At 47.6% G+C, this 23,870-nt stretch overlaps 1 protein-coding gene across 3 annotated transcripts in view; it reads left to right on the top strand.

Annotated features, from left to right (window-relative positions):
• Positions 1–2,784: 2,784 nt before the first annotated feature.
• LOC136594044 (squalene synthase-like) overlaps positions 2,785–23,870 on the top strand; it is a 50,006-nt gene continuing 28,920 nt past the window's right edge. Inside the window, exons 1-4 of one of the 3 annotated variants that reach the window (XM_066588673.1) lie at positions 3,805–3,890; positions 5,683–6,198; positions 9,061–9,247; positions 19,372–19,555. In XM_066588673.1, coding sequence (XP_066444770.1) covers positions 19,430–19,555 — 126 coding nt within the window. In that variant the 5' untranslated portion in view covers positions 3,805–3,890; positions 5,683–6,198; positions 9,061–9,247; positions 19,372–19,429. Of the gene's footprint in view, positions 2,925–3,792; positions 3,891–5,682; positions 6,199–8,619; positions 9,248–19,371; positions 19,556–23,870 lie in introns of those variants that run through there. The other 2 variants (XM_066588671.1, XM_066588672.1) reach the window with 2 other exon arrangements.

Genomic DNA, 23,870 nt, shown 5'->3' on the forward strand with positions numbered 1-23,870 from the left:
CCTCTACCCCTGGCCACCCCACTGCCTCTTGCAACCTGTCCTGAAGCTGCAATTGCCTCCCCCTCTGAAGACCTGTCCTCAGTTGGCTTATCACACCAGGTGGGGTCAGTCACCTCATCGTCCAGCGGCTCTTCCTCCGAATCCTCTGTGAGCTCCTCCCTCAGACTTACTGCCCTTACTACTCTGCCTCACTAATAGACAACTGTGTCTCATCGTCCTCCTCACCCACTGAAAGCTCTTGAGACAGTTGCCGGAAGTCCCCAGCCTCATCCCCCGGACCCCGGGAACTTTCGGTTGGGCATCGGTCACGACAAACTCCTCCGGTGGGAGAGGAACCATTGTTGCCCAATCTGGGCAGGGGCCCGAGAACAGTTCCTGGGATTCTGCCTGCTCCTCAGAATGTGTCATTTTCATGGAGTGAGGAGGCTGGGAGGAAAGAGGAGCAGCAGCCAGAGGATTCCGAGTTGCAGCAGTGGACGGCGTAGAAGTGCTGGATGCACTTTCTGCCATCCATGACAGGACCTGCTCACACTGCTCGTTTTTTAATAAAGGTCTACGACGTGGACTCAAAAATTGTGATATGAAGCTGGGGACCCCAGAAAATTTCCTCTCTCCTAATCCCGCAGCAGCCGGCTGCGATTCACCTGGACCAGGAAGTGGGCCTATGCCCACACCCTCACGTGGAACTCCGCATCCTCGACCGCGTCCACGGCCTCTACCCCTACCCCTCAGCATGGTGGATTAAGAATCGAGCAGACACTAAGCGGTGTAAGAATTTTTGTGAATTACTGCCGCGCAGTTGGTGTCTGCCAGCAGTTATATAACGCAAAATGAAGCCAGAGATAAATTATAAGGAAGGATGCAAGCAGGACTAGCTGTGCAATATGCAGTTGTGATGCACCTTAAGTCCTACAGGCCACGCAGTGATATGCACTGGGTCACAGGTAGCCGTAAAAAGGATTTCTTTTTTAATATCTGTTTTTTTCAATGCAATGCAGGCTATGGAGCGTGTATTGGACTTTACCTCTATGGGTGTCTGCCACCATACACTGTGCAGGCATCTGACGGCTAACACAGAGGGGGGTGGGGGATTTGTGCTTTCTTGGCGTGCACTTGGAGGCAGACAGCGCTTACGTTACACTAACTGCACCCAGCAAAAAATTTTACTGAAGGCTGAACGCAGGCCTTGCTGTGCAATACTGAGGTACTAAACTCCCAGCAACCACGCAGTAAAATGCATACGGTCACAGGTAGCCCTAAGAAGGACCGTTGGGATTGCTGTAGACAGGATTCCACACTACCACTGTCCCTGCCTCACCAATACTTCCCCTATACTACGTAGTACAGACTGCAGCCTGAGAACGCTATAGCTGTAATGGGGCTGCACACCCGATATACAAAAAAAAAAAAGTGCACAACTACTCCCAGCAGCCAAAACAGTAGTGCACTAGGTGAGATGTGGCCCTAAGAAGGACCGTTGGGGTTCTTGTAGACACTAACACTCTCCCTATAGCAGCAGCAGCACTGTCCCTAATCTCTGCCAGCGTGCGTCTGTGGCGAGCCGCGGGCGGCGCCACTTTATATACTCGGCGATCACTTGATCTCGCCAGCCACTCACTGCAGGGGGGTGGGATAGGGCTGGAACATCACAGGAGGAAGTTGTAATGCCTTCCCTGCATGTCTATTGGCCAGAAAATGGCGCAAATCTTTCAGGGAAGGAAATGGAATTGACTCGAACATCGCGTGGTGCTCGTCTCGAGTAACGAGCATCTCGAGTACCCTAATACTCGAACGAGCATCAAGCTCGGACGAGTATGCTCGCTCATCTCTAGTAATAAGGCTTCTACAAAGAGTTCGACCTTTCTTGCAGGAATGCTGCCTTCCAATAGGTGGCGCTGTAAGGTATTGTTCCATCTTCCCTATTTGCATAAATATGGCGCACGGCGTGTCGTGTTACCAGCAGACGCTGCAGATGCATCACGATCGGTGCAGAGAGGAGGGGAGTCGTTGTCCATAGCAACCAGAACACCCCTGAGGAATGAGGTGGAAGCTGATTGGTCGCCGTGGGCCACTTTACCACTTAGCGCCAGTTTTGATACATCCAAGCCGTTATGCTAATGACTAGCAGCGTCAGAAACTTGTGTTAAACTTCAAATGTGTGACAGACGCCCCCATGTTTCATCTTGGTTAGTGACATGGAGGACAACATTGGAAATAAAGCATTTATAAGTGAGCGGTTCCACAAAGCGCAATGACTGCGCCAAACTATTGACTTGGACTTGTGAGTTTTGTGCTCCAATGGCTCCTGCACCGCAGTGATGACGCCATGTGTGTGTAATCCGCCATAACTATATTCTCTGTCTGCGACATTTTAATAAACTGGTAATTATTTGCACTAAATATCTCCTTTCTGCTTTGTCCGGACTCCACTGATAATATTACCGCAGTGGCTGCTGGGACTTGTAGTTTCAGAGCAACGCCTGCAGGGTTTACTGGGGCTTGTAGTTCATCAACACCCAGACAAGGTGCAGCTGGCGTCTGAGAAACTACATTTCCCAGCATGCCCCAATCTTTAGCGACACAATCACAGCACGAATTGTTCGTTGTACATCACTCACTCAGCCAATCACCGTCCAGCGCGTCCCGTTACCCCAGCAACAGGTCCTCTCTATAGTAAGTGGGACGACCGTCCAGCCAGACTTGTCAGTCGGCTACGGAGCTGCGCAGCTATTGGCTGGGAGTGACAGCGGAGGCGGAGCTAACAGCCGGCAGGTGAATGTATAAGTGATGCTGCTGCAGGTGAGGATCGCGCATCGCTCCCCGCCGTCATGGACTTCCTGAGGTCTCTGGGACACCCGGAGGAGATCTACAACCTGCTCAGGTTCAAGATGGGCTGTCGGACTGCCCTGTCCCAGCAGGAGCGGGTAAGGGAGAAGCCCCGGAGCAGGTCATCCTGTATTGTAGGCTGTGACAAAGTTGCCCCCCTGTTGTGCAGAGTCGTATCGCTGGGAAATCAATTGGGCTTCCAGCTGAGTAAGAAAGTGCTGTGAATACCTGGTGATGGCAGCCATTGGGGGGCATTTATTATAAACACCACCCAAAGGTAAATTTGCCAAAAATCCTTAAGTGGAATAAACTGGGGCAGTGCTCTCATCTTTTGGTGCATCTTGTTTCTGCGGCCCAGAGAGTGCAACAAAAATTACACACTACCGTTCTATGGGTTAGTACCATTACTATACCACACTTTATTTTCCTGTCGACACTGTGCAAGGGCACTTTTTGGGGGACGTCCTGTGGTTTGCCTTGGTACAGGACACACTTTGAAATGCCCCCCCAGGATCGGTTGTGGGATTTCAAGGGTTAACAGCTCTAATGAGCCATGCAGCTTATCGGAGCTGTTGTCAGCAGGTGTAAGACAGCTGTTGTATGGAGAGAGAGAGAACACTGTGTGATCTTGCTTCATAGGTATCTCAACTCTGCAGGATGTAACTGTATGTACTATAGGGTTAATGGGTCAGGTAAGGCTATGCATCATAGTGAACTGATCCGGAGTCACTGTGTACATATATTACTAATCCTGCAGTATACTCCAGAGCTACATCGGATCAATAATGTATGTACACAGTGACTCCACCGGCAGAATAGTGAGTGCAGCTCTGCAGTATAATACAGGATGTAACTCAGGATCAATACAGGATAAGTAATATATGTACACAGTGACTCTACAAACACCCTCCCACCCCCCAGAGCTCACAGTCTGCAAACTTCACTCTGTTAATCTTCCCCCAACAGGACTCCATGAGCGATAGTCTCCAGACCTGCTACAAGTACATGAACAAGGCCACCAAGAACATTACAGCCATCGTCCTGACCCTGGACGGGAAGCTCCGGTGGGTGGGATCTCCGCTACTCTGTATTATACTGCCTGTTTGTCGGGGGATTTTTCTCTCTATCCATCTATGTAGGCGCAGCGTCCGAGCGGGGTGCGCCAATGTGGGAGAGATCACGGGAAAGCAAGATGGATGTCATGGGTGGCTGTGTGATCTCCCCCTGCAAAGGTGCCTGACTCAGTAACCCCACAGTGGCAAAAAGGGTTACACAATCTCAGCCTTTTTTTTTTTTTTTAAACAGTTTGTCATGTGACGCCAGCACCTTATCTGGGACTCCAAGAGTTAATGGCAAAATAACACATGAGTTCTGGTAGCTTTGATTAGTAAACTGGAGGTATGCAGTTTTGATAAAAGAAAACAATGGCAGTCTTGCAGCATTGGCAGATATATTACTTTGCAGTAAATGAAACTTCGATTCATCTGTCACCGTGGCAGAATAAGTCCGTAAATCTACAAAAGGTCACTGAAAAGGACTAAAACTTAACTCTTAGGTATAAATAATAAAATTGAAACCTTTAGCATGACACACGTATATATTGTATAATCAATGGAGATGAGCGAGTATACTCGCTAAAGGCAATTGCTCGAGCAAGCATTGCCTTTAGTGAGTATCTTCCCCGCTCGAGACGGAAGGTTCAGGCGCCGGCGCGGGGGAGCGGTGAGTAGTGGCTGTCAGCAGGAGAGAGAGGGAGATCTCCCCTCCGTTCCGCCCCGCTCTCCCCCGCAGCTCCCTGCCCGCTATCGGCACCCGAACCTTCCGTCTCGAGCGGGGAAGATACTCGCTAAAGGCAATGCTCGCTCGAGCAATTGCCTTTAGCGAGTATGCTTGCTCATCTATAATAATCAAACTAACATCCTACCCCTTTCAGAATGATAATTAATATACCCCAAATTGGATCCAAGATGACTTTCCTGCAATTGTTCCCATAAGATTCATGTATAGAGGCCTCTATCTTCTCATGGGGTGCAGAAAAAATCATTATTATAGTTCAATGAGCACCCTATCGAGCCAAAATGAAAATGATCTAGCTATATCTCTTTATATAAAGTGATCTATGTAGTTATTTGCAGGTTTTTATTGAAGAAAGACCAGCATCTCCATGGGTCTTAAGGTCCATTTAAACACTATCGCTTAAAAGATGTCTTTTTGAGCGATAATCATTGAGTCCTTTACAGAACAAGATGACCGCTCAAATGTTGAGCGATCACCTTGCTCTCCAAAAGGAGGATGCAGAAGACAAGCGTCACCTGGCTGTCAAACTGCCTTGCCCTGGTGGGCAACCACCACTTACGGTGGTGTCAAGGTACAATAATACTGGCTGTCTGATAGTACAGCAGGGAGACTATACATGATAAGCAGCAGCCAAAGACACCTTTTGCCCTAATGCCATTTCCAGAATGGTGATATCACCTTCTGCCTTAATACCAGAATTTCTATTCGTCTAGGATAGCATCTCTGTTTTTCATTTTAAATTTTTTTTTTTTTTTTGAAAGCCGCCTCTTAACAAGTTTCCCTGCCAGCTAATAGTTGTGGTCGTTTCATCGGGATGGCTAGGCTATCTTAGAGTAGTTCTTTTCTAAGCTAACTAGAATGCAGCCTGACCAGCTGTCAGCTTGTTCTGTGATACTGCACGCAAAATTGGACGAAGGGTGCCGGAGGGTCTTCCCAGGACAGGGTTAACCCTTTGAGCACCAGTTTAGTTAACATTCCCCTTCCATTCTGTTATAATGCATACAGTGTATCAGAATTGTTTCATAAGGTGCATTCTTTATTCCATATTTTGTTTTCTAGGTGTTACATGACAAATGATTGTGTAGCTACCCTGGTGGACCTTCCTGGCTACTACACTGGCATCTGTTATCAGCGCAAATTCCTCACTATTTGGTGTCGTCTTGTCTCCCCCACTTAAAAAAAAAAAAAGTAGAATCTGCACCACTGATTGACAAGCTGCGGATTTAAATTCTGCATCGCCTGTCACTTTTGTACAAATTTTGGGCACATTTTCTCCATAGCGTGTGATTTAGAAAATCTTTCACATCACTGCTGAAAAAGCTGCAGATCTTCTTCTACATGGATGGTCTGCATGGCAAATCGGCCCCGTAGCCCCTGTGACTCTACTGGCTCCTTCAGATGGGCATATCTGCATGCACAATACAGAGAACAGAACCCAGCATGCTCTACTTTTGTGCACAAAGGTCCCCATAGCAGTCTATGTGGGGCGGGGAGGTGGTGGAGTGCTCAACTGCACAAGCTATACATAGAGATGTGCAACTTTTGGGGGAAAAAACGCATATGAAATTTATTGGGGTAAGTAGCCCTTTAATTTGGGGCGTGGTCATGTTCCATGTGGGAAAGTACAGTAAAACACATCATTATGCATGCAAAAAGGCTCATTTACAGTGCTAATCCTGTCCTGGCGTAGGTCCTGTCTTCAAGAACCCCAACAGTCCTTAGTGCTACATCTGACCGTGTGCATTACTGTTGTGGCTGGCTGGGAGCAGTAGTGCACTTTTATTTATATTTTTTTTCCCCTCATTTCAGGCTGTGCAGGCCATACATCTATAGCATTCTCAGTCTGCAGTCTATTATACAGGGTATAGGGAAAGTGCTGCTGAGATAGGGAAAGTGTTAGTGTAGGATCCTGTCTTCAAGAGCCCCAAAGCTCCTTCGTTGGGCTACATCTGACCGTGTGCATTGTAGTTGGGGCCTGCTGGGAGCAGTAGTGCATTCATTTTTGTATTACACCTAGTTTTTTTAGGCTGCAGTGCCATACAATCCAGCTCTCACCATGAAACAGCACTCAAATATTTTTTTCACAGAGCTGCCTCCAGGCTGTGTTACAAATTAAGCAACAGTGAGCTGTTTCTTTAAAAAAATGTTTCTGGGTTTCACCTGCCCTCACGGTTGAGCAATTTTTCAGGGGTACACTTGTACTCTTGGTACACCAATTTTTCTGGCCCTCGCCTATACTGTTATCGAACTAATATTTCCAGACTTCGCCTACACTCACGGTACACCAATGTTTCAGGGGTTCGCCTATACTCTTGCTACTGAAATGTTACTGGGGTCCGTCTATAATTTTACTACAGAAATGTTACTGGGGTCTGCCTATTGTTCTGCCTATACCTTTGCTACAGAAATGTAACTGGGGTCCGCCTATACCTTTGCTACAGAAATGTTACTGGGGTCTGTCTATACTATGGGTGCACAAAGACTACCCATCGTGGTGTTTTACCTCTCTGGCACAAATACACTGACTGGCTAGGGCAGAAATGTGGGCCGAGGCCAAGGTCCTTGCCAGGGTGAAACTCCGCCATGTTTGGGCACTCTGATTTCTTCCTGTGTAATACCATCTTTGTGCACTGACAGCATATGCAAGCCCAAGGAACTCAAAGACTTCCCCCTTGCAGTGTTGAGCTATCTGACACCTACACAGAATGAATTGTGTTGGGACACATGGATTTCCCATTGCTATGTAACTCAGGGCACCTTGGGTCACACAAGTTGGAGGCTGGGACCGAGCCTGACCCAGGACCCCCTCACGTACTTCCCACACAGACTATAGCGGGTCCTGGTCATGGTTTCTTGGCCTTGTAATGCCGCCACATCCTCTGTTAGGGGTGGGGTGACGCCAGATTCTTGCCCCTATTTTGGCTTAATAGTGGGACCTGGGAGCCTTAGATGCAACCATGCATGCTGCCCCTGCCCTTCCCTATCTGTTTCTGTGGTGTTTCCATGACTTTTGGATGTTTTCTGGTGTTTAAGTCATCAGCTATGCGGAGCATCAGTCCCATACAAAAATGCTTGAGGCTTCTATTGACTTCAATGGGGTTCGTTACTCGAAACAAGCTCTTGGGTATTATGGAAAGTTCGACTCGAGCAACAAGCACCCGAGCATTTTGGTGCTCGCTCATCTCTACTCAGCACGCATCTCTTGGGTATTTTGGGGTAGGTACATAGCTTGTCAAGCCCATTGCCTCTCTCTCAGTCCTGTTATATGCATCCCCAAGCTTCCAAGTCCAACTGTGATCATGCTCTTACATGCTTCTCTCATATTGATGGTGAAAGTTTTTGCTACAGTATCGTTTGCCAGTGTTCTTCTGCTGTACTTCCCCTTTTACGTAAGCTGATGGCTGCTGACTTGATTGGCTGCTGTCTTGGTTGGCTACGTCTTTCCAGAAAACTCTCTTAAAAATCCCTCTTAAAATAGGCACAAGTTGCTCACTCACTCAATCTGCCTGCAGCTGGGTGGATGGGCAGATGGCTCTCACCCCTCTGCTGCTGGGTGGCTGGACGAATGGGCTGTCCCCTTTTAGCAGTTGAATGGCTGGCCTGTACCTTTCTTTCTGCAGCTGGATGGATAAATAGATTGTCAGCAGCTGTGTGGATGGATGGACAGCCTGCCCTCTTTTACCACTGGATGGATGGCCTGCATCTTTCTTTCTGCGGCTAGGTGGATGGATCTAACTTTCAATATCTTTCCCCTCTGTGATTTATGCTATCCTCTGCAGCTACAGGGATAGCCAGTTGTACTATGCCCTCACTTAAAGTGGCAGCTGTCTGCTGGAAGGAGAGCCTACCCAGGCTGTACACATGGCACAGGTGTGATGAGAGTCTGATGCTCTCGGGATGCAGGAGGATGTGGATTGACCCTGCAGGGATGTCAGCTGCCCCAGGTATGTAGGGAAGTGGTGGTGGTGCCCTCCTCCCCTTTCAGGGAGTCCCTTTGAGTCCTTCTGCCGCTGCGATCCGTCTCAATCTGCCACGGCATCAGCCAGTCCAGAAATTCAGCCTGTGGCTTCACTGGGCCCGAGGCTCCCATGGTCTCTGTTCAGGCAGAGAAGCCCCTTTCAGCTCCTTTTAGTCCTTGGAGGTATCAGCAGAGCTGCCGCATGTCCATCTTCTCAAGCAGGTCTTACTTTTTTCATAAAGGGTATGTCAAAAGCAAAAGAGAAGTCAAAGATGCTTTAGGATATTTATAGGCTGAAAATGCTGATTTAGCTTAAAAATGATGCTGAAAAGGCAGAACTTACAAAATAGGAATTTTATTTATTTATTTTTTCCTCTGAGTAAATGCAACATCAACTGGTGTATCCCAGGGCTAAAATAATGCCGGCTATCTAAGCAGAGATGGTGAGGGAACACTTAGCTAACTTTCATGAATTCAAGTCTCCAGGTCCAGATGAATTACATCTGAAGTACAATGTACTAAAGGAAGCAGCAGAGGTAATTGTTGAAGCACTCGTCATAATATTTGAAAATTCCTGGAGAACAGGAGAAGTCCCAGAAGATTGAATAAAGCAAAATGTTGTCCCTACCTCGAAAGAATAAAGAAGGTGGACCCAGGAAACTACAGGCCTGTGAGCTTGACTTTTATACCAGGAAACCTTTTCAAACAAATTATTAAACCTAACATATGCAAGTGCTTGGATGAGAATGGAGTAATTAACCAGAGGCATTATGGATTTGTAAACAAGTCATGCCAGAGAAATCTAACTTCCTTCTATGACAGAATCAGACTGGGTTGATGAGGGAAATCCAGTAGATCTAGTATAACTTGACTTTAGTAAAGCATTTGACAAAGTATCTCATACCATCCTTATTAGAGATGAGCGAGCATACTCGTCCGAGTATTAGGGTGTTCGAGATGCTCATTACTCGTAACGAGTACCACGTGATGTTCGGGTTACTTTCATTTTCTTCCCTGACAAATTTGCGCGCTTTTCTGGCCAATAGAAAGACAGGGAAGGCATTACAACTTCCCCCTGTGATGTTCCAGCCCTATACCACCCCCCTGCAGTGAGTGGCTGGGGAGATCAGATGTCACCCGAGTATTAAAATCTTCCCGCCCGCGGCTCGCCACAGATGCGTTCTGACATAGTTCAGGGAAAGTGTTGTTGATGCCGGAGCTGCTATAGGGAGAGCGTTAGGAGTTATTTTAGGCTTCAAGAACCCCAACGGTCCTTCTTAGGCCATAGAAATCGCAGATCGCACCTATGTGCGATCTGCGATTTCTGTTCTCTTCTCTATATGCGCTCAATGGGGCCGCGGCAGCAGCGCCGACCCCATTGAGAACATATAGAAGACAAATCATTCTTCTCTGCCACAGCTGTAACAGCTGTGGCAGAGAAGAACGATGTTTGCCCATTGAATTCAATGGAGCCGGCAATACAGCAGGTTCCACTGAAAGCAATGGGCTGCCAGCGATCGCGGGATGAATTGTCAGGAAGGGCTTAAATATATAAGCCCTTCCCTGCAATTCATCCAGAAATGTGTTACAATAAAAATATATACCGGCGTATAAGGCGACAATGATGTCATTGAATGGCTGTGATTGGCTGAAGGCACGTGTGTTTCTGGAGGCGGGGATTTCAACCACTGCGTCCAGAAAGCAATGCTTTGCCGGGGACCAGGAGGGAGCGACAGCCTGCAGCAGCGCCGCAGAACACCAGGAGAAGTGAGTAATGATTTTTATTCTTTGCTCCGCTGTATTGCCGGCGTATAAGGTGACAGTTGGGGGGTCGTCTTATACGCCCCGTCGCCTTATACGCCGGTATATATTTTTATTGTACCACATTTCTGGATGAATTGCAGGGAAGGGCTTATATATTTAAGCCCTTCCCGACAATTCATCACGCGATCGCCGGCAGCCCATTGCTTTCAGTGGAACCTGCTGTATTGCCGGCTCCATTGAATTCAATGGGCAAACATCGTTCTTCTCTGCCACAGCTGTTACAGCTATGGCAGAGGAGAACGATCTTTATGCTGACAGTGGGGGGGGGGCCCACTCTTGCCGCTATTGTGGCTTAATAGTGGGACCTGTGAAGTTGAGATGCAGCCCAACATGTAGCCCCTCGCCTGCCCTATCCGTTGCTGTGTCGTTCCATCACTTTCTTGAATTGCCCAGATTTTCACAAATGAAAACCTTAGCGAGCATCGGCGATATACAAAAATGCTCGGGTCGCCCATTGACTTCAATGGGGTTCATTACTCGAAACAAACCCTTGAGCATCTCGAAAAGTTTGTCCCGAGTAACGAGCACCCGAGCATTTTGGTGCTCGCTCATCTCTAATCCTTATTGAAAAAGTAACCAAATATGGGATTGACAAGGCAACTGTTAGGTGGATGGCTGAGTGATCATACTAAAAGGGTGGTCCTAAATGGCTGCACATCAAAGTGGGAAAAAATGTCTCGTGGGGTACCACAAGGCTCTGTCCTAGGCCCATTGTACAGTATTTTTATGAATGATCTGGAGGAGAGAATTGAGGGGAAATTGATCAAACTTGCCAACTGCATAAAGCTAGGAGGGATGGTCATTGGAAGAGAAACAGGATTCAAAAGGATCTGGATAAGCTTGAACAGTGGGTGGTAGCTAACAAAATAGTATTTAACAAGAAGAAATGCAAGGTCCTAAATGCAAAAAAAACTCATACAGGCTGGGAGAAGTTGAACTAAGCAGCAGCACATGTGGAAAAGACTTGGTATACTAATAGATCTAACTCCCCTTGGACATGAGTCAATAGTATGATGCAGCAGGCAAAAACACAATTCTGGAATGTATTAAGAGAAGCATAAAGAGTCTAGACCATGTGTGGAATATACATCTGTGCCTCTCATCTAGTCGAGTCGTGTGAGACATGCTATGTTGTAACTTCTGATCGGGAAACTCGCTCTTCCCTCACTTCTGCTTAACATTAGCTTCTGCAAAGATATCGTTGGGCATTTTCCTGTCCAACTGAATTTTTTAAAAACAAAATTGGGGCGTACGATGTCCACGTGTTTAATTAGGATTGGAATCGTTTGCATAGGATACAGCAGTCTGAAGAAGCTCACCTTGATGAGATGACATCTTCCCAGCCTTGAAAGAGGGAGATTTGACCATTTCCTCAATTGTAATCTTTTTGATCAATGGTGGGTCGTTTAGGGAATATAGTAAAGTGGGGTCTTGACTATTTTATTTCCGTAGAGATGTGGCTTTACTGCTCATTCTTCCCAACCCAAGGATTTTCAAAAGACCTAGGCCCAGGTGCTCCTATCTCCAAGATTTAGGTTTTTGTGGGGTTGATTCGATGGCCCAAGAAGGTCCCAAATTCAGTTATGTCTGCTATTGCTTTTTTCAAATGTGCCTTCGGATCCGTTATAAATGTGTGGCTATCCGCAAATGGTCTTAATTTCTTGCGTTTTTGTCTTACTCCTTGGAAAACGGGGGAATCCTTTAGATGACATACTAATGGTTCTAGTGCTAGCTCAAACTTTAGAAGAGGTAGTGGGCAGCCCTGTCTGCTTCTTTTAAATGGTAGAAATGGGTCTGATAAGAATTCTGGTGTATGGATTCTTGCTGTTGGGTTACTATAGATGCTATTAATGTAAGTGCAGAAAGGACCCTGTAGTGCTATTTTTATCCAGGACCATTCCCAGTCATCTCCATTGCATGTTATCAAATGCCTTTTTGGCTTCTAGGGATATTGACATCAGGTTTGGCGCTGGGTTGGTCCTGTGCCTTAGTCTGCTAATACAACTGAGACCTTTCGTGTGTGTGTGTGGTTTTTCACTTTTTTTCTACTTGTGAGGGTCCCACTAGCATGGGCATCAGCAAACTTAAAGGGGTTGTCTCGCGAAATCAAGTGGGGGTATACACTTCTGTATGGCCATATTAATGCACTTTGTAATATACATCGTGCATTAAATATGAGCCATACAGAAGTTATTCACTTACCTGCTCCGTTGCTAGCATCCTCGTCTCCATGGTTCCGTCTAAATTCGCTGGCAGCTTGCTTTTTTAGACGCGCTAGCGCAGTCCGGTCTTCTCCTCTCAGCACGAGCCGCTTCAGTGTGCTCGTCGCTACAGCTCTTCTGCGCATGCGCAGACGAGCTGTCACTGCTCTGGAGCGGCCATTCTGTACCATCCTCTGTTAGAGGAAGGTGCAGAGCCGCCGAGCTGTCACGAGAAGCCGCCCTGCTGTCCCGCCGCCCTGCCGCCCAGGTAAGTGATGGGCCGGGGGAGGGGGGGGGGGCTGCCGCTGGGTCGGGGGGGCCTTCGTCTTGTGTCAGGGGTCTAGCGCCGGTTACCTGCTGCCTGGCGGTGGGTGACTGTGTGCCGTGGTCGGCCGTGTTCACTCCAAGGGGCCGGTCGGCGGCTGCGGGGCGTCTGGTTGTCAGGGAGACACAGCTGGTAGCGTCTCGGGAGTGTGCACGTCGGGCTACAGCAAGCGATGGGAAAAGAGCTGGCGGCCATCTTGGGAAAATTTTTATAAGTTGCTGAAACGCTGGAACTAAGTACAAACCAGCTAGAAAAGTCATTTACAGGGGGGCTTAGTAATGTATGCTTAATTAGGGGGACTGGGCAAAAAAAAAAAAAATTCACTGCTTCCTCGAGACAACCCCTTTAATCTTTTTGCTACTAGTTTGACGTCTTGCTTTATGAGGGGAATAGGCCTGTATGATCCTGGTAACTGGATCTTTTTCTGGTTTGGGAAGAACTTTTGTGTGCTATGTTGGCGTGTTCTGTAATCTCTCCTGTATGTACTATGTGGTTATAGTATTTTGTCAATGCTGGTGAGTCTTGGTCTTTTAAGGGTTTCTAGAATTTTCCCCCTGTACCCATCTGGGCCTGGGCCTCTGTAGCTTCCCCCCCCCCCCCCATCCTTCCTCAGTGGGCAGCACTGATTGCATTCTTTCAGCTGGTATTCCGCTGGGACCTCCCAGCGAGATACCAGCTGAAAGATCCAACAACGGAGCTGTATACAGAAGACAGCTCTCCAGCTGTCTGCTGCATCCCCCACTCAGAGCACTCAGCTGGTATCCAGCTGAGTGCTCCAAAAACAGAACTATATACAGAAGACCGCACTCAAGCTGTCTTCTGCATTTAGCGAGAGCCTTCATTTACACACTAACGCGCTCTTAAGTAGCTAATTAGCTTCTTAAGAGCTTTTAAAAAAATATAAACGCTCAAAGCTATCGCTCAAACTACCATTTGAGTGAATTTTGAGCAATCATCTTGCCTTGTAAATGCACACAATTACCACTCAAGATTTGCTTTTGAGTGAATTTTGAGCAATAATCGTTGTCTAAATGGGCATTAAAGTACACTTGTATGACCTTTCTCTTCTATCTACACAAAGATCAAAGTCTGGGTCCCCCCCCCCCCCCCACACACACACACACACACACACACACACACACACACACACACACACACACACACACACACTCTCACTCATCCAGGCTTTTCCATTTTGAGTAGATGTGGTGTATGCTTCCTTGACTTTTGCACTCAAAACATGCAATTCAATAAGGTGTTTTTCTTGAGGTTGGACAGGTAGCTCAGGAGTTTTCCTCAAATCACTGCCTTTGCAGTCTTCCAATAAAAAAAGCAACTTTAAGTGACATGTATTCTTGTGGAAATTAGTGCATGATCAGAGATCACCAAATCCATGATCTGTTTGTATGACCTTCTGGGAGAGGTTGTTGGATACCAGTATATATCAATACATGACCAGGCCTGGTGCACGTGGGAGAAAAATGTGTTTTCTCTGCTGGCTGGGTGCAGGAACTGCCATGAATTGCATAAATCTGCATTTTCTACTAGCGGTTGCAGCACTCTGTCCCTATGGTGGGGATTTTTACCCTCCCCCCATTCTTAGCGCCTCTATGGTCTTCCTCTTGTGACTTGACTTAAATCTTAAATCTCCTATCTCTTATGCAATCACATTGCTGTGCAGTGATTGTTCTCTCAATTTGGGGCATATCTATTGTATATGCTGTACTTAATACCTTCGTGTTTGACCACCATATGCTACTGCCCGCCCTCCTGGTCATGATTTTCTGATATCGCCTGTCCTGTAAATGATTGATTTCTTTATCAAATTCAGCACTTCTGCCTTCCTGTTTTACACCAGGGGATCGCAGCAATTCCCCCTACCCAGAATTTTTTAATGCGGTTATAGTGGCTGATATTTCTTCAGATGAAGTAATGGCAATAGTCTTATGTGGTGACTAGAGATGAGCGAACGTACTCGTCCGAGCTTGATGCTCGGGCGAATATTAGCGTGTTCGGGATGCTCGTTACTCGTAACGAGCACCACGCGGTGTTCGGATTACTTTCAGTTTCCTCTCTGAGTCGTTAGCGCGCTTTTCTGGCCAATTGAAAGACAGGGAAGGCATTACAACTTCCCCCTGTGACGTTCAAGCCCTATACCACCCCCCTGCTGTGAGTGGCTGGGGAGATCAGATGTCACCCGAGTATAAAAGTCGGCCCCTCCCGCGGCTCGCCACACATGCCTTGTGAGTTAGCTGAGGGACAGTGCTGTTCTATTGGAGTTGCTGTAGGGAGAGTGTTTGTAGTGAGTGTAGGCTTCAAGAACCCCAACGGTCCTTCTTAGGGCCACATCTACGTGTGTGCAGGCTGCTGTTAGCAGTGGAGAAATTTTTTTTTTTTCTCAAAATCGGCAGTGCAGAGCATTGCACCCGGCATTAGGGACAGAAGTGGTGCTTAGGCAGGGAGAGTGTTAGGAGTGAGTGTAGCCTCCAAGAACCTCAACGGTCCTTTCTAGGGCCACACTTAACTGTGTGGAGTACTGTGCAGGCTGCTGTTAGCTGTGTTGCTTTTTTTTTTTCTCAAAATCGGCGGTGCAGAGCATTTCACCCTGCATTGATACTACAGGCACAGAATTGTGTAGGCAGGGCCACAACACAGCTATTAGTCATTGAATAGGCACAGTGGGCCTTTCCTTTTAAACAAAAGGGGAAAAAAGTATATTTGCCCTGCCTCTGTCCTAAGGGCTCTGTGTACGTGTGTGCTGCGTGGAGAACGTAAAAAAATCAGACGCAACCAGCTACGGTTGAGTGCAGCCTTGCGCCAATTTCTTTCCTGCCTGGGAAATACCTGCTCTGCCGCAGTTAATAACTCTGCAACAGTAAAGTTCTGTGACACTTTTGCAGGGCTGCAACACAGTTATTAAACTTATTATTCATTCACTAGAGGCAGTGGGCCTTTCCTTTTTAAAAAAAAGTTAAAAAATTATATTTGGCCTGCAGGCTTGCGCCAATTTATTTCCTGCCTGTGAAATCAAATCACTGGTAATACAGCATGCTGAGGGGTAGGGGTAGGCCTAGAGGACGTGAACGCGGCCGAGGACGCGGAGGGCCAAGTGAGGGTGTGGGCACAGGCCGAGCTCCTGATCCAGGTGTGTCGCAGCCGACTGCTGCGCGATTAGGAGAGAGGCACGTTTCTGGTGTCCCCACATTCATTGCCCAATTAATGGGTCCACGCGGGAGACCTTTATTAGAAAATGAGCAGTGTGAGCAGGTCCTGTCCTGGATGGCAGAAAGTGCTTCAAGCAAGCTATCATCCAGCCACAGTTCTGCGCCGTCCAGTGCTGCAAATCCGAATCCTCTGTCTGCTGCTCCTCCTTCCTCCCAGCCTCCTCACTCCACTACAATGACACATGCTCAGGAGCGGGAAGACTCCCAGGAACTGTTCTCGGGCCCCTGCTCAGATTGGGCAACAGTGGTTCCTCTCCCACCAGAGGAGTTTATCGTCACTGATGCCCAACCATTGGAAAGTTCCCGGGGTCCGGGGGATGAGGCTGGGGACTTCCGGCAACTGTCTCAAGACCTTTCAGTGGGTGAGGATGACGATGAGACACAGTTGTCTTGCAGTGAGGTAATAGTAAGGGCAGTAAGTCCGAGGGAGGAGCGCACAGAGGATTCGAAGGAAGAGCAGCAGGACGATGAGGTGACTGACCCCCACCTGGTGTGCAATGCCTACACAGGACAGGTCTTCAGAGGGGGAGGCACGGGCAGCAGCAGGGCAGGTTGCAAGAGGCAGTGTGGTGTCCAGGGGTAGAGGCAGGGCCAGACCAAATAATCCACCAACTGTTTCCCAAAGCACACCCTCGCGCCATGCCACCCTGCAGAGGCCGAGGTGCTCTAAGGTCTGGCAGTTTTTCAGACGCCTGACGACCGACGAACAGTGGTGTGCAACCTTTGTCGCGCCAAGATCAGCTGGGGAGCCACCACCAACAGCCTCACCAGCATGCGCAGACATATGATGGCCAAGCACCCCACAAGGTGGGACGAAGGCCGTTCACCGCCTCCGGTTTGCACCGCTGCCTCTCCCCCTGTGCCCCAACCTGCCACTGAGATCCAACCCCCCTCTCAGGACACAGGCACTACCGTCTCATGGCCTGCACCCACACCCTCACCTCCGCTGTCCTCGGCCCCATCCACCAATGTCTCGCACTGCACAGTCCAGCCGTCGCTAGCGCAAGTGTTGGAGCGCAAGTACGCCGCCACGCACGCGCACGCTCAATCGTTACCCGTCCACATAGCCAAATTTATCAGCCTTGAAATGCTGCCGTATAGGGTTGTGGAAACGGAGGCTTTCAAAGCTATGATGGCGGCCCCGCGCTACTCAGTTCCCAGTCGCCACTACTTTTCCCGATGTGCCGTCCCAGCCCTGCACGACCACGTCTCCCGCAACATTGTACGCGCCCTCACCAATGCGGTTAGTGGCAAGGTCCACTTAACTACGGACACGTGGACAAGCACAGGCGGCCAGGGCCACTATATCTCCCTGACGGCACATTGGGTGAATTTAGTGGAGGCTGGGACAGAGTCAGAGCCTGGGACCGCTCACGTCCTACCCACCCCCAGAATTGCGGGCCCCAGCTCGGTGGTGGTATGTTCGGCGGTGTACGCCTCCTCTTCCTCGTCCTCGTCCTCTTTTTCTTCCTCGTCCTCGTCCTCTTTTTCTTCCTCGTCCTCGTCCTCGTTCCCCTTTTTCGTCCTCGTTCCCCTTTTTCGTCCTCGTTCCCCTTTTTCGTCCTCGTTCCCCTTTTTCGTCCTCGTTCCCCTTTTTCGTCCTCGTTCCCCTTTTTCGTCCTCGTTCCCCTTTTTCGTCCTCGTTCCCCTTTTTCGTCCTCGTTCCCCTTTTTCGTCCTCGTTCCCCTTTTTTCGTCCTCGTCCCCCTTTTTTCGTCCTCGTCCCCCTTTTTTCGTCCTCGTCCCCCTTTTTTCGTCCTCGTCCCCCTTTTTTCGTCCTCGTCCCCCTTTTTTCGTCCTCGTCCCCCTTTTTTCGTCCTCGTCCCCCTTTTTTCGTCCTCGTCCCCCTTTTTTCGTCCTCGTCCCCCTTTTTTCGTCCTCGTCCCCTTTTTTCTTCCTCGTCCCAAGAAATGTATGCTACCCCTTGTATACATGATGCTGCCAACTTCCCATCTTTATGGTCTGCACTCACTTCTGCATTCAGCAGTTACCTGCAAGCCTAAGATGGTGACCACTGTAGCGTGTCACTGGACTCTATACCGGTGAGGCAAGTGATTGGCTGCATTGGTCATGTGCTTAGAGCAGGAGAAGCCTGCTGGGATAGGTAAGCATGAGTGTTTATTTTTTAGGTGCAGGGCAAGGAAACAAGGGGCCCTCATGATGCCCACACACCGGACTAACTTGCGCCTTAAAATGACACCCACCTCTTCCCTAGGGAGGGCTCCATATCTAAGACTCCCTGCACCGTTGTGGTGCTCTCCACAATAAAACACTAACATTTTATTAATCTGCTCAGAAACTAACCTTATTTGCAAAAAACCTAAAGCCCATTTAAACCAAATGATTCACGCTCAAAGCCGTCTTTTGAGCGAGAATCGTTAGGTCTATCTGCAGACATCGTGCTGTTTTCGTTAACGAGTCAAGGCTCATCGTTCTTTCAGTCAGCGGGATACTATTTCAACTGGTATCCCACTAGGAAAATACAGCTGGAGTATGAAGACAGTGCTCCAGCTATCTTCTGTATACCCCGCTCGGAGCGCTCAGCTATATACCAGCTGTGCGCTCTGTGAACCCAGCAGGAGTATGCAGAAGATAGCGGTCCCACTTGTCTTCTGCATACAGTGTAAGCCTTCATTTATACACTTGTGCAAAGTGATCGCTCAGAACAGTCACTCAAACTACAGTTTGAGGAACTTTTAAGCAATCCTCTTGCTGTGTAAATGCGCACAACGATTATCGCTTGAAAGATGTCTTGAGCGAGAATCATTGGGTCTAAATGGGCCCTTTACACAGCCATAAATATAAAATCATCAACATTTTGACAACCCGAAAGGTTCCATTGTGACCAGACTGGACGTTGTGACTTGTGTGGATGAAGGCTTATACAGCGCTCCAATTGAGGGAATTGATAGGCTGGCATCTTGTCATATGTGTAGTAGTAGCCATAACTGTTCACTTGAAGGTGCTAAGCTGCAGAGTGGCCATGTGAACGATGACCGTGACATCACAGGCTGAGGAAGAGGATGCAGAGCTTGCCCAATCAGTTGCTTGGCCAGGGTGCTGGGAGTTGGGGCAGCTATCAGTCTAATATTAATGACTTGTTCTAAGGATAGGTCAGCAATATTAATGTCCCAGGAAACCCCTTACGTCAAGTTACAGTATAGTCTTACTGGAGTCAACTTAAGTGCCCACTGACTTGTAAATCCTTCCATTGCAGAGATGCCGCATGTATCTTCTATTTGGTGCTACGAGCTCTGGATACTGTGGAGGATGACATGACCATCAGTCTGGAGACCAAAATCCCCATGCTGAACAACTTCCACACGTACTTGTACCAGCCGGACTGGAGGTTTACAGAGAGCAAGGATGAGCATCGCCAAGTCCTGGCAGAATTCCCAACGGTAAGGCAGACTAGGATGTGGGTTACAGGGTCAGAGGCTTGTCGGCATGTAGAACTCCTGATACTTGGGAGTATTCGCGATCTTTCATCCTGCATGTGTCTTTCTTCCAAAATGGTACCCAATCTGTGTATAGGTTGAGTGGCATTGCAGAACAACCCCACTTCAGTGAAGCTGCAATACCAGACACAACCCATAAACAGTTGTGGTACTTTAGCATTGTTTAAGGGTCCCTTTAGTGAAAACCCATTTCTTCCCTCATCTGATAGTCTGCCACTTTGGATGTCTCCTATGTAGATTGCAGCCTCCTGATACATGCATACACTTTTGATTTGTAGCTTTCTCCCTGCTTTTGTATTACATGATGTATTACATAACCAGCTAGAGCCAGTACCATCTCTGCCTGCTGGGAGAACACAATTTATCATTATCGTCTATATTCTCCTAAATAGGCTAAAGACCATAAGTAGACAGTCAGCACAATCAAGAAAACTCTAGTTTATGCACCCTACATTTTCTGCCCCCCTCCTTCTTGCTAAACAAGGCCATACTCAGACAGTGAATATCCGAATGAGACCCTTGTGAATGCTTTAAAAAAAAAAAAAGGGGTCTGGACAGAAGAGATCTCCTGAATGTAAAGCCGAAATCTGAGTCACAAAAACAAGTGAGAATTATCAGAACCTATGATGACCAATCGGGGAATGTAAGCAGGATTTTAAATAAATACTGGAGCATTTTACTCAAGGACAAGGATCTAGCGGGATGTTTAGGAAATAGGCCATCAGTGACATATTGGTGGGGAAGGAATTTAAAGGACCATTTGGTTCGTAGTTTCTTTGCACCCGAGTCAATTAGAGAAACACTAACCTCTAATAAAATCAGAGGTACATACCCGTGCTCCAATTGTAGAGCCTCTGCATTCATAGAGGCTCCACTTTTGTAAGTTCGAAAACGCGGAAGTCCTATGAAATTCATGACTTCATTAACTGTAAAACCTCGGGAGTAGTTTACTTGGCAACTTGCCCTTGCCCCATGGAATATGTAGGCAGGCCCAAACAACAATTCAGGAGGAGAATATTGGCCCACGTGGGAAATTTTCAAATGAGCAAACATACCAGTTTAGAAAACCAGGTCAGGGAGTGCCATGGAATCTTGCGCTGTCCTTAACTTACCTTTGCTACAACATCCTCACCAACTTAACACTTTAATAATAGATAAATAAAACACGGACAACCAGGTTGGAACAAAAAGGCCGCAGTCTTTATTGATGGGATTTTATTAACACTTGGGGATCAAATGAAACAAAACCATTAATAATAAATACCATCTTTAAGACGCGCTAAAACCAACCACAATCCCCAAGTCCCCTTGCCCACCCGCCTAATGCGGGCTACAAATCCCCATCAATCAACCGCGACAGCCTACAGGGAGGGAGGGAGGGAAGCTGCTTTACAGCCAAAGATGCCCAGGACCTCTTTGCTGATTACCTAAATGCCCTCTGTTCACAGCCCCCTCCACTCCCGTTATCCAATCACATAGGCTTCCACCACACCACTCCTGCCCAGCAACGGGCAGAGCTTCCCGCTATTTTTAGGCCACCAATCAATGCCCGCTGCCAGCTTTACCTCAAAACAGCCTGGCAACGACACCCCGGCCAATCACAGCAGGAGACCATCACCAACTATTACCTGACAGAATGACCTGAGAGCCAAGTTCATTAACCTTTTAATCACCATAGCAGTATACATTATGGTCCCACATAAACCTATTGTATAACACCAGAACGCTCGCAGATTCCATGCAGATCTCCCTCCTGAGCGTCACTCGATCCGTACATGGAATCTTACGCTCTCCTTAACTTACCTTTGCTACAACATCCTCGCCAACTTAACCCTTTAATAATAGATAAATAAAACCCGGACAACCAGGTTGGAACAAAAAGGCTGCGGTCTTTATTGATGGGATTTTATTAACACTTGGGGATCAAATGAAACAAAACCATTAATAATAAATACCGTCTTTAAGATGCGCTAAAACCAACCACAATCCCCAAGTCCCCTTGCCCACCCGCCTAATGCGGGCTACAAATCCCCAACAGGCCATGTCATAACCAATGACAAGGCCCCCCCACAGACAGCGCAGCCTTTTCAACCATTGCCTGTAAATCAGCATTAAAAATGTCCAAACCAATGTCTGACAAATGGACTAAATCGTCCCTGAACAGACCAGCAATGAATCCCTCAAGCTCTGTATGCCTAAAAGAAAACCCTGAAAAACTACCTAAAAACCTTGCCATGGCATGATTCACTCTTTTTCAGATCCTCTCAATGTACTTAAAGTCCGGCAATGTCCACAACAAACGCGGAATTATTTCTGAAACAACCAAAACCGAACTAGGGAACCTATCCCTAACCCTCACCCATCCCAACTTCATTTCCCTTAACATCGCTAATGTGCTGCCCTTTCCAACATCGTTACCTCCCAAATGAATGATCAGAATATCAGGTACAGGCCAAATAGCTAGCTTTTGTATCAGCTCTGACATCAGTCAGCCCCAACGCATACCTCGGCGTCCGGCCCAATAAATAACGAAAAGTTCATTGTTCAGACCCAAGAGCTCGGAATAACAACGCTCCCCAGGACACTGCTTAGCCCAGAAAACAAACGAATGGCCAACTATCCAGACAATCGTTCTCATAGAACCTGCTAAGAGAGAAAAATTAAACAGCCATACTGTCCGGTCGAACCACACCTATATGCCTCCGTCGCCGCACCGATGCGAAATGAGTGTGCGGTAATCTTAAAATCCTCACATCCCACATAACTTAAACATTTCTTTAAAACCATATTAAACTGAAACCTCGATACCAAGTGTCCATCTGCATGCATAAGCAGCGAACCTGGAATTAGGGGCCGCATCGACAAAAACGTCTGATACGCCTTAACCGGACATAGATCTGCACACTCATTCGCAAACAGCCGAATCCACACCCCTTTTCCTGACCTGTCAGTCTTCGTATGTCTCAAGAATACTTTGATAAAATTCCCATGATCAGAGACATCCGAACACAACAGCGGAGAAAGTGATGACCTGGCTAAAGATAAAAACTCCCCCATCCTTAATGCCCCAAAGTAGGCCAACAAAAAGGCGCACTTAAACAACTGCACCTCATAAGCTGACCTACATACGGATGAAAGGGAACGGACTAATTTTCCCAATAAAACAAATGAAATTGCCGACCGCTTATCTGGAGAACAAGCCACAGATTTATAACCTTTTAGTAACTGCTTAATCTGGAACGGAGCATTAATGCGTAGAAGGTTTTTCCATTTCTGAAAGAAAGAAATCCCAGCCAATAACTTAACTACAGAATTATATGACAACTGGGACTGAAATTTCTCACACATAGTCAATAAAACCTTGCACCTCCTGCGTATCATCCAGGAATCCTTTCCTTCCACAAAAGAGCACCCAATCCTTCCATGCCGCCACATAACTGTGCCACGTCCCAGGTGAGACAGACCGTGACAGCATCGAGAAGACTAAATCGTCTGCAGATCCCAAAGGCAGTCCGGACAACTGACTCCTGCAATATCCGCTCCGGGCAATGCTTCCCTGAAGGACTGCATCTGTAAGCAAGATAAAAATCCAGCAGTCCCATTAACCCAACTTACACCCTCTTTAATGCGTAATATTATATTAAATTTTAAACATAAGCGGACCAAAACACGAATAAGCTGCATTGCCAATTCCGATTTGTCAGACACACAATTAAGCGCCATCGCTAACCTTCTGTCATCTGAACAGAAGCAAATCCGTCTGTTGGCTAACTGTTCGCCCCATAATTGCAACAACACTGCAAAAGGAAATAATTGAACTAGCAATCTATCCTTGATAAACCCGTTACCTTTCCAAGCCGCATGCCAACACCCCGCCGACCAACTCTGCTTCTAAATTACGCCAAAACCAATTGCCGACGCTGCCACTCCTATGCCGAGCTCATCAGCCTGCACCACCGATTGGAACGCAGACTGACCATTAAAATCAACTAAAAATTGGAGCCAAACTGCCAAATCCTGCTTCAGCCCTGCTGACAGCCGAACATGCGACGATGGCGATTTCAATCCTCTCATCGCCTCGAATACCCGCCACGAAAAGCACCGGCCTAAAACAATCACCCTTGCCGCAAAGGCAAGCAGTCCAGCTAGTTGCTGTAAATCTTTCAAAGTGGCCTTCTTTCTGCGCAAAATTTGACTAATCAAAGCCGACAACCTCAACACCTTAGCCATAGGAAGTTGAAAAATCATAGCGACAGAA

Source organism: Eleutherodactylus coqui, unplaced genomic scaffold (assembly GCF_035609145.1).
Source record: "Eleutherodactylus coqui strain aEleCoq1 unplaced genomic scaffold, aEleCoq1.hap1 HAP1_SCAFFOLD_215, whole genome shotgun sequence".
In the NCBI taxonomy this organism is placed as follows: Eukaryota; Metazoa; Chordata; class Amphibia; order Anura; family Eleutherodactylidae; genus Eleutherodactylus; species Eleutherodactylus coqui.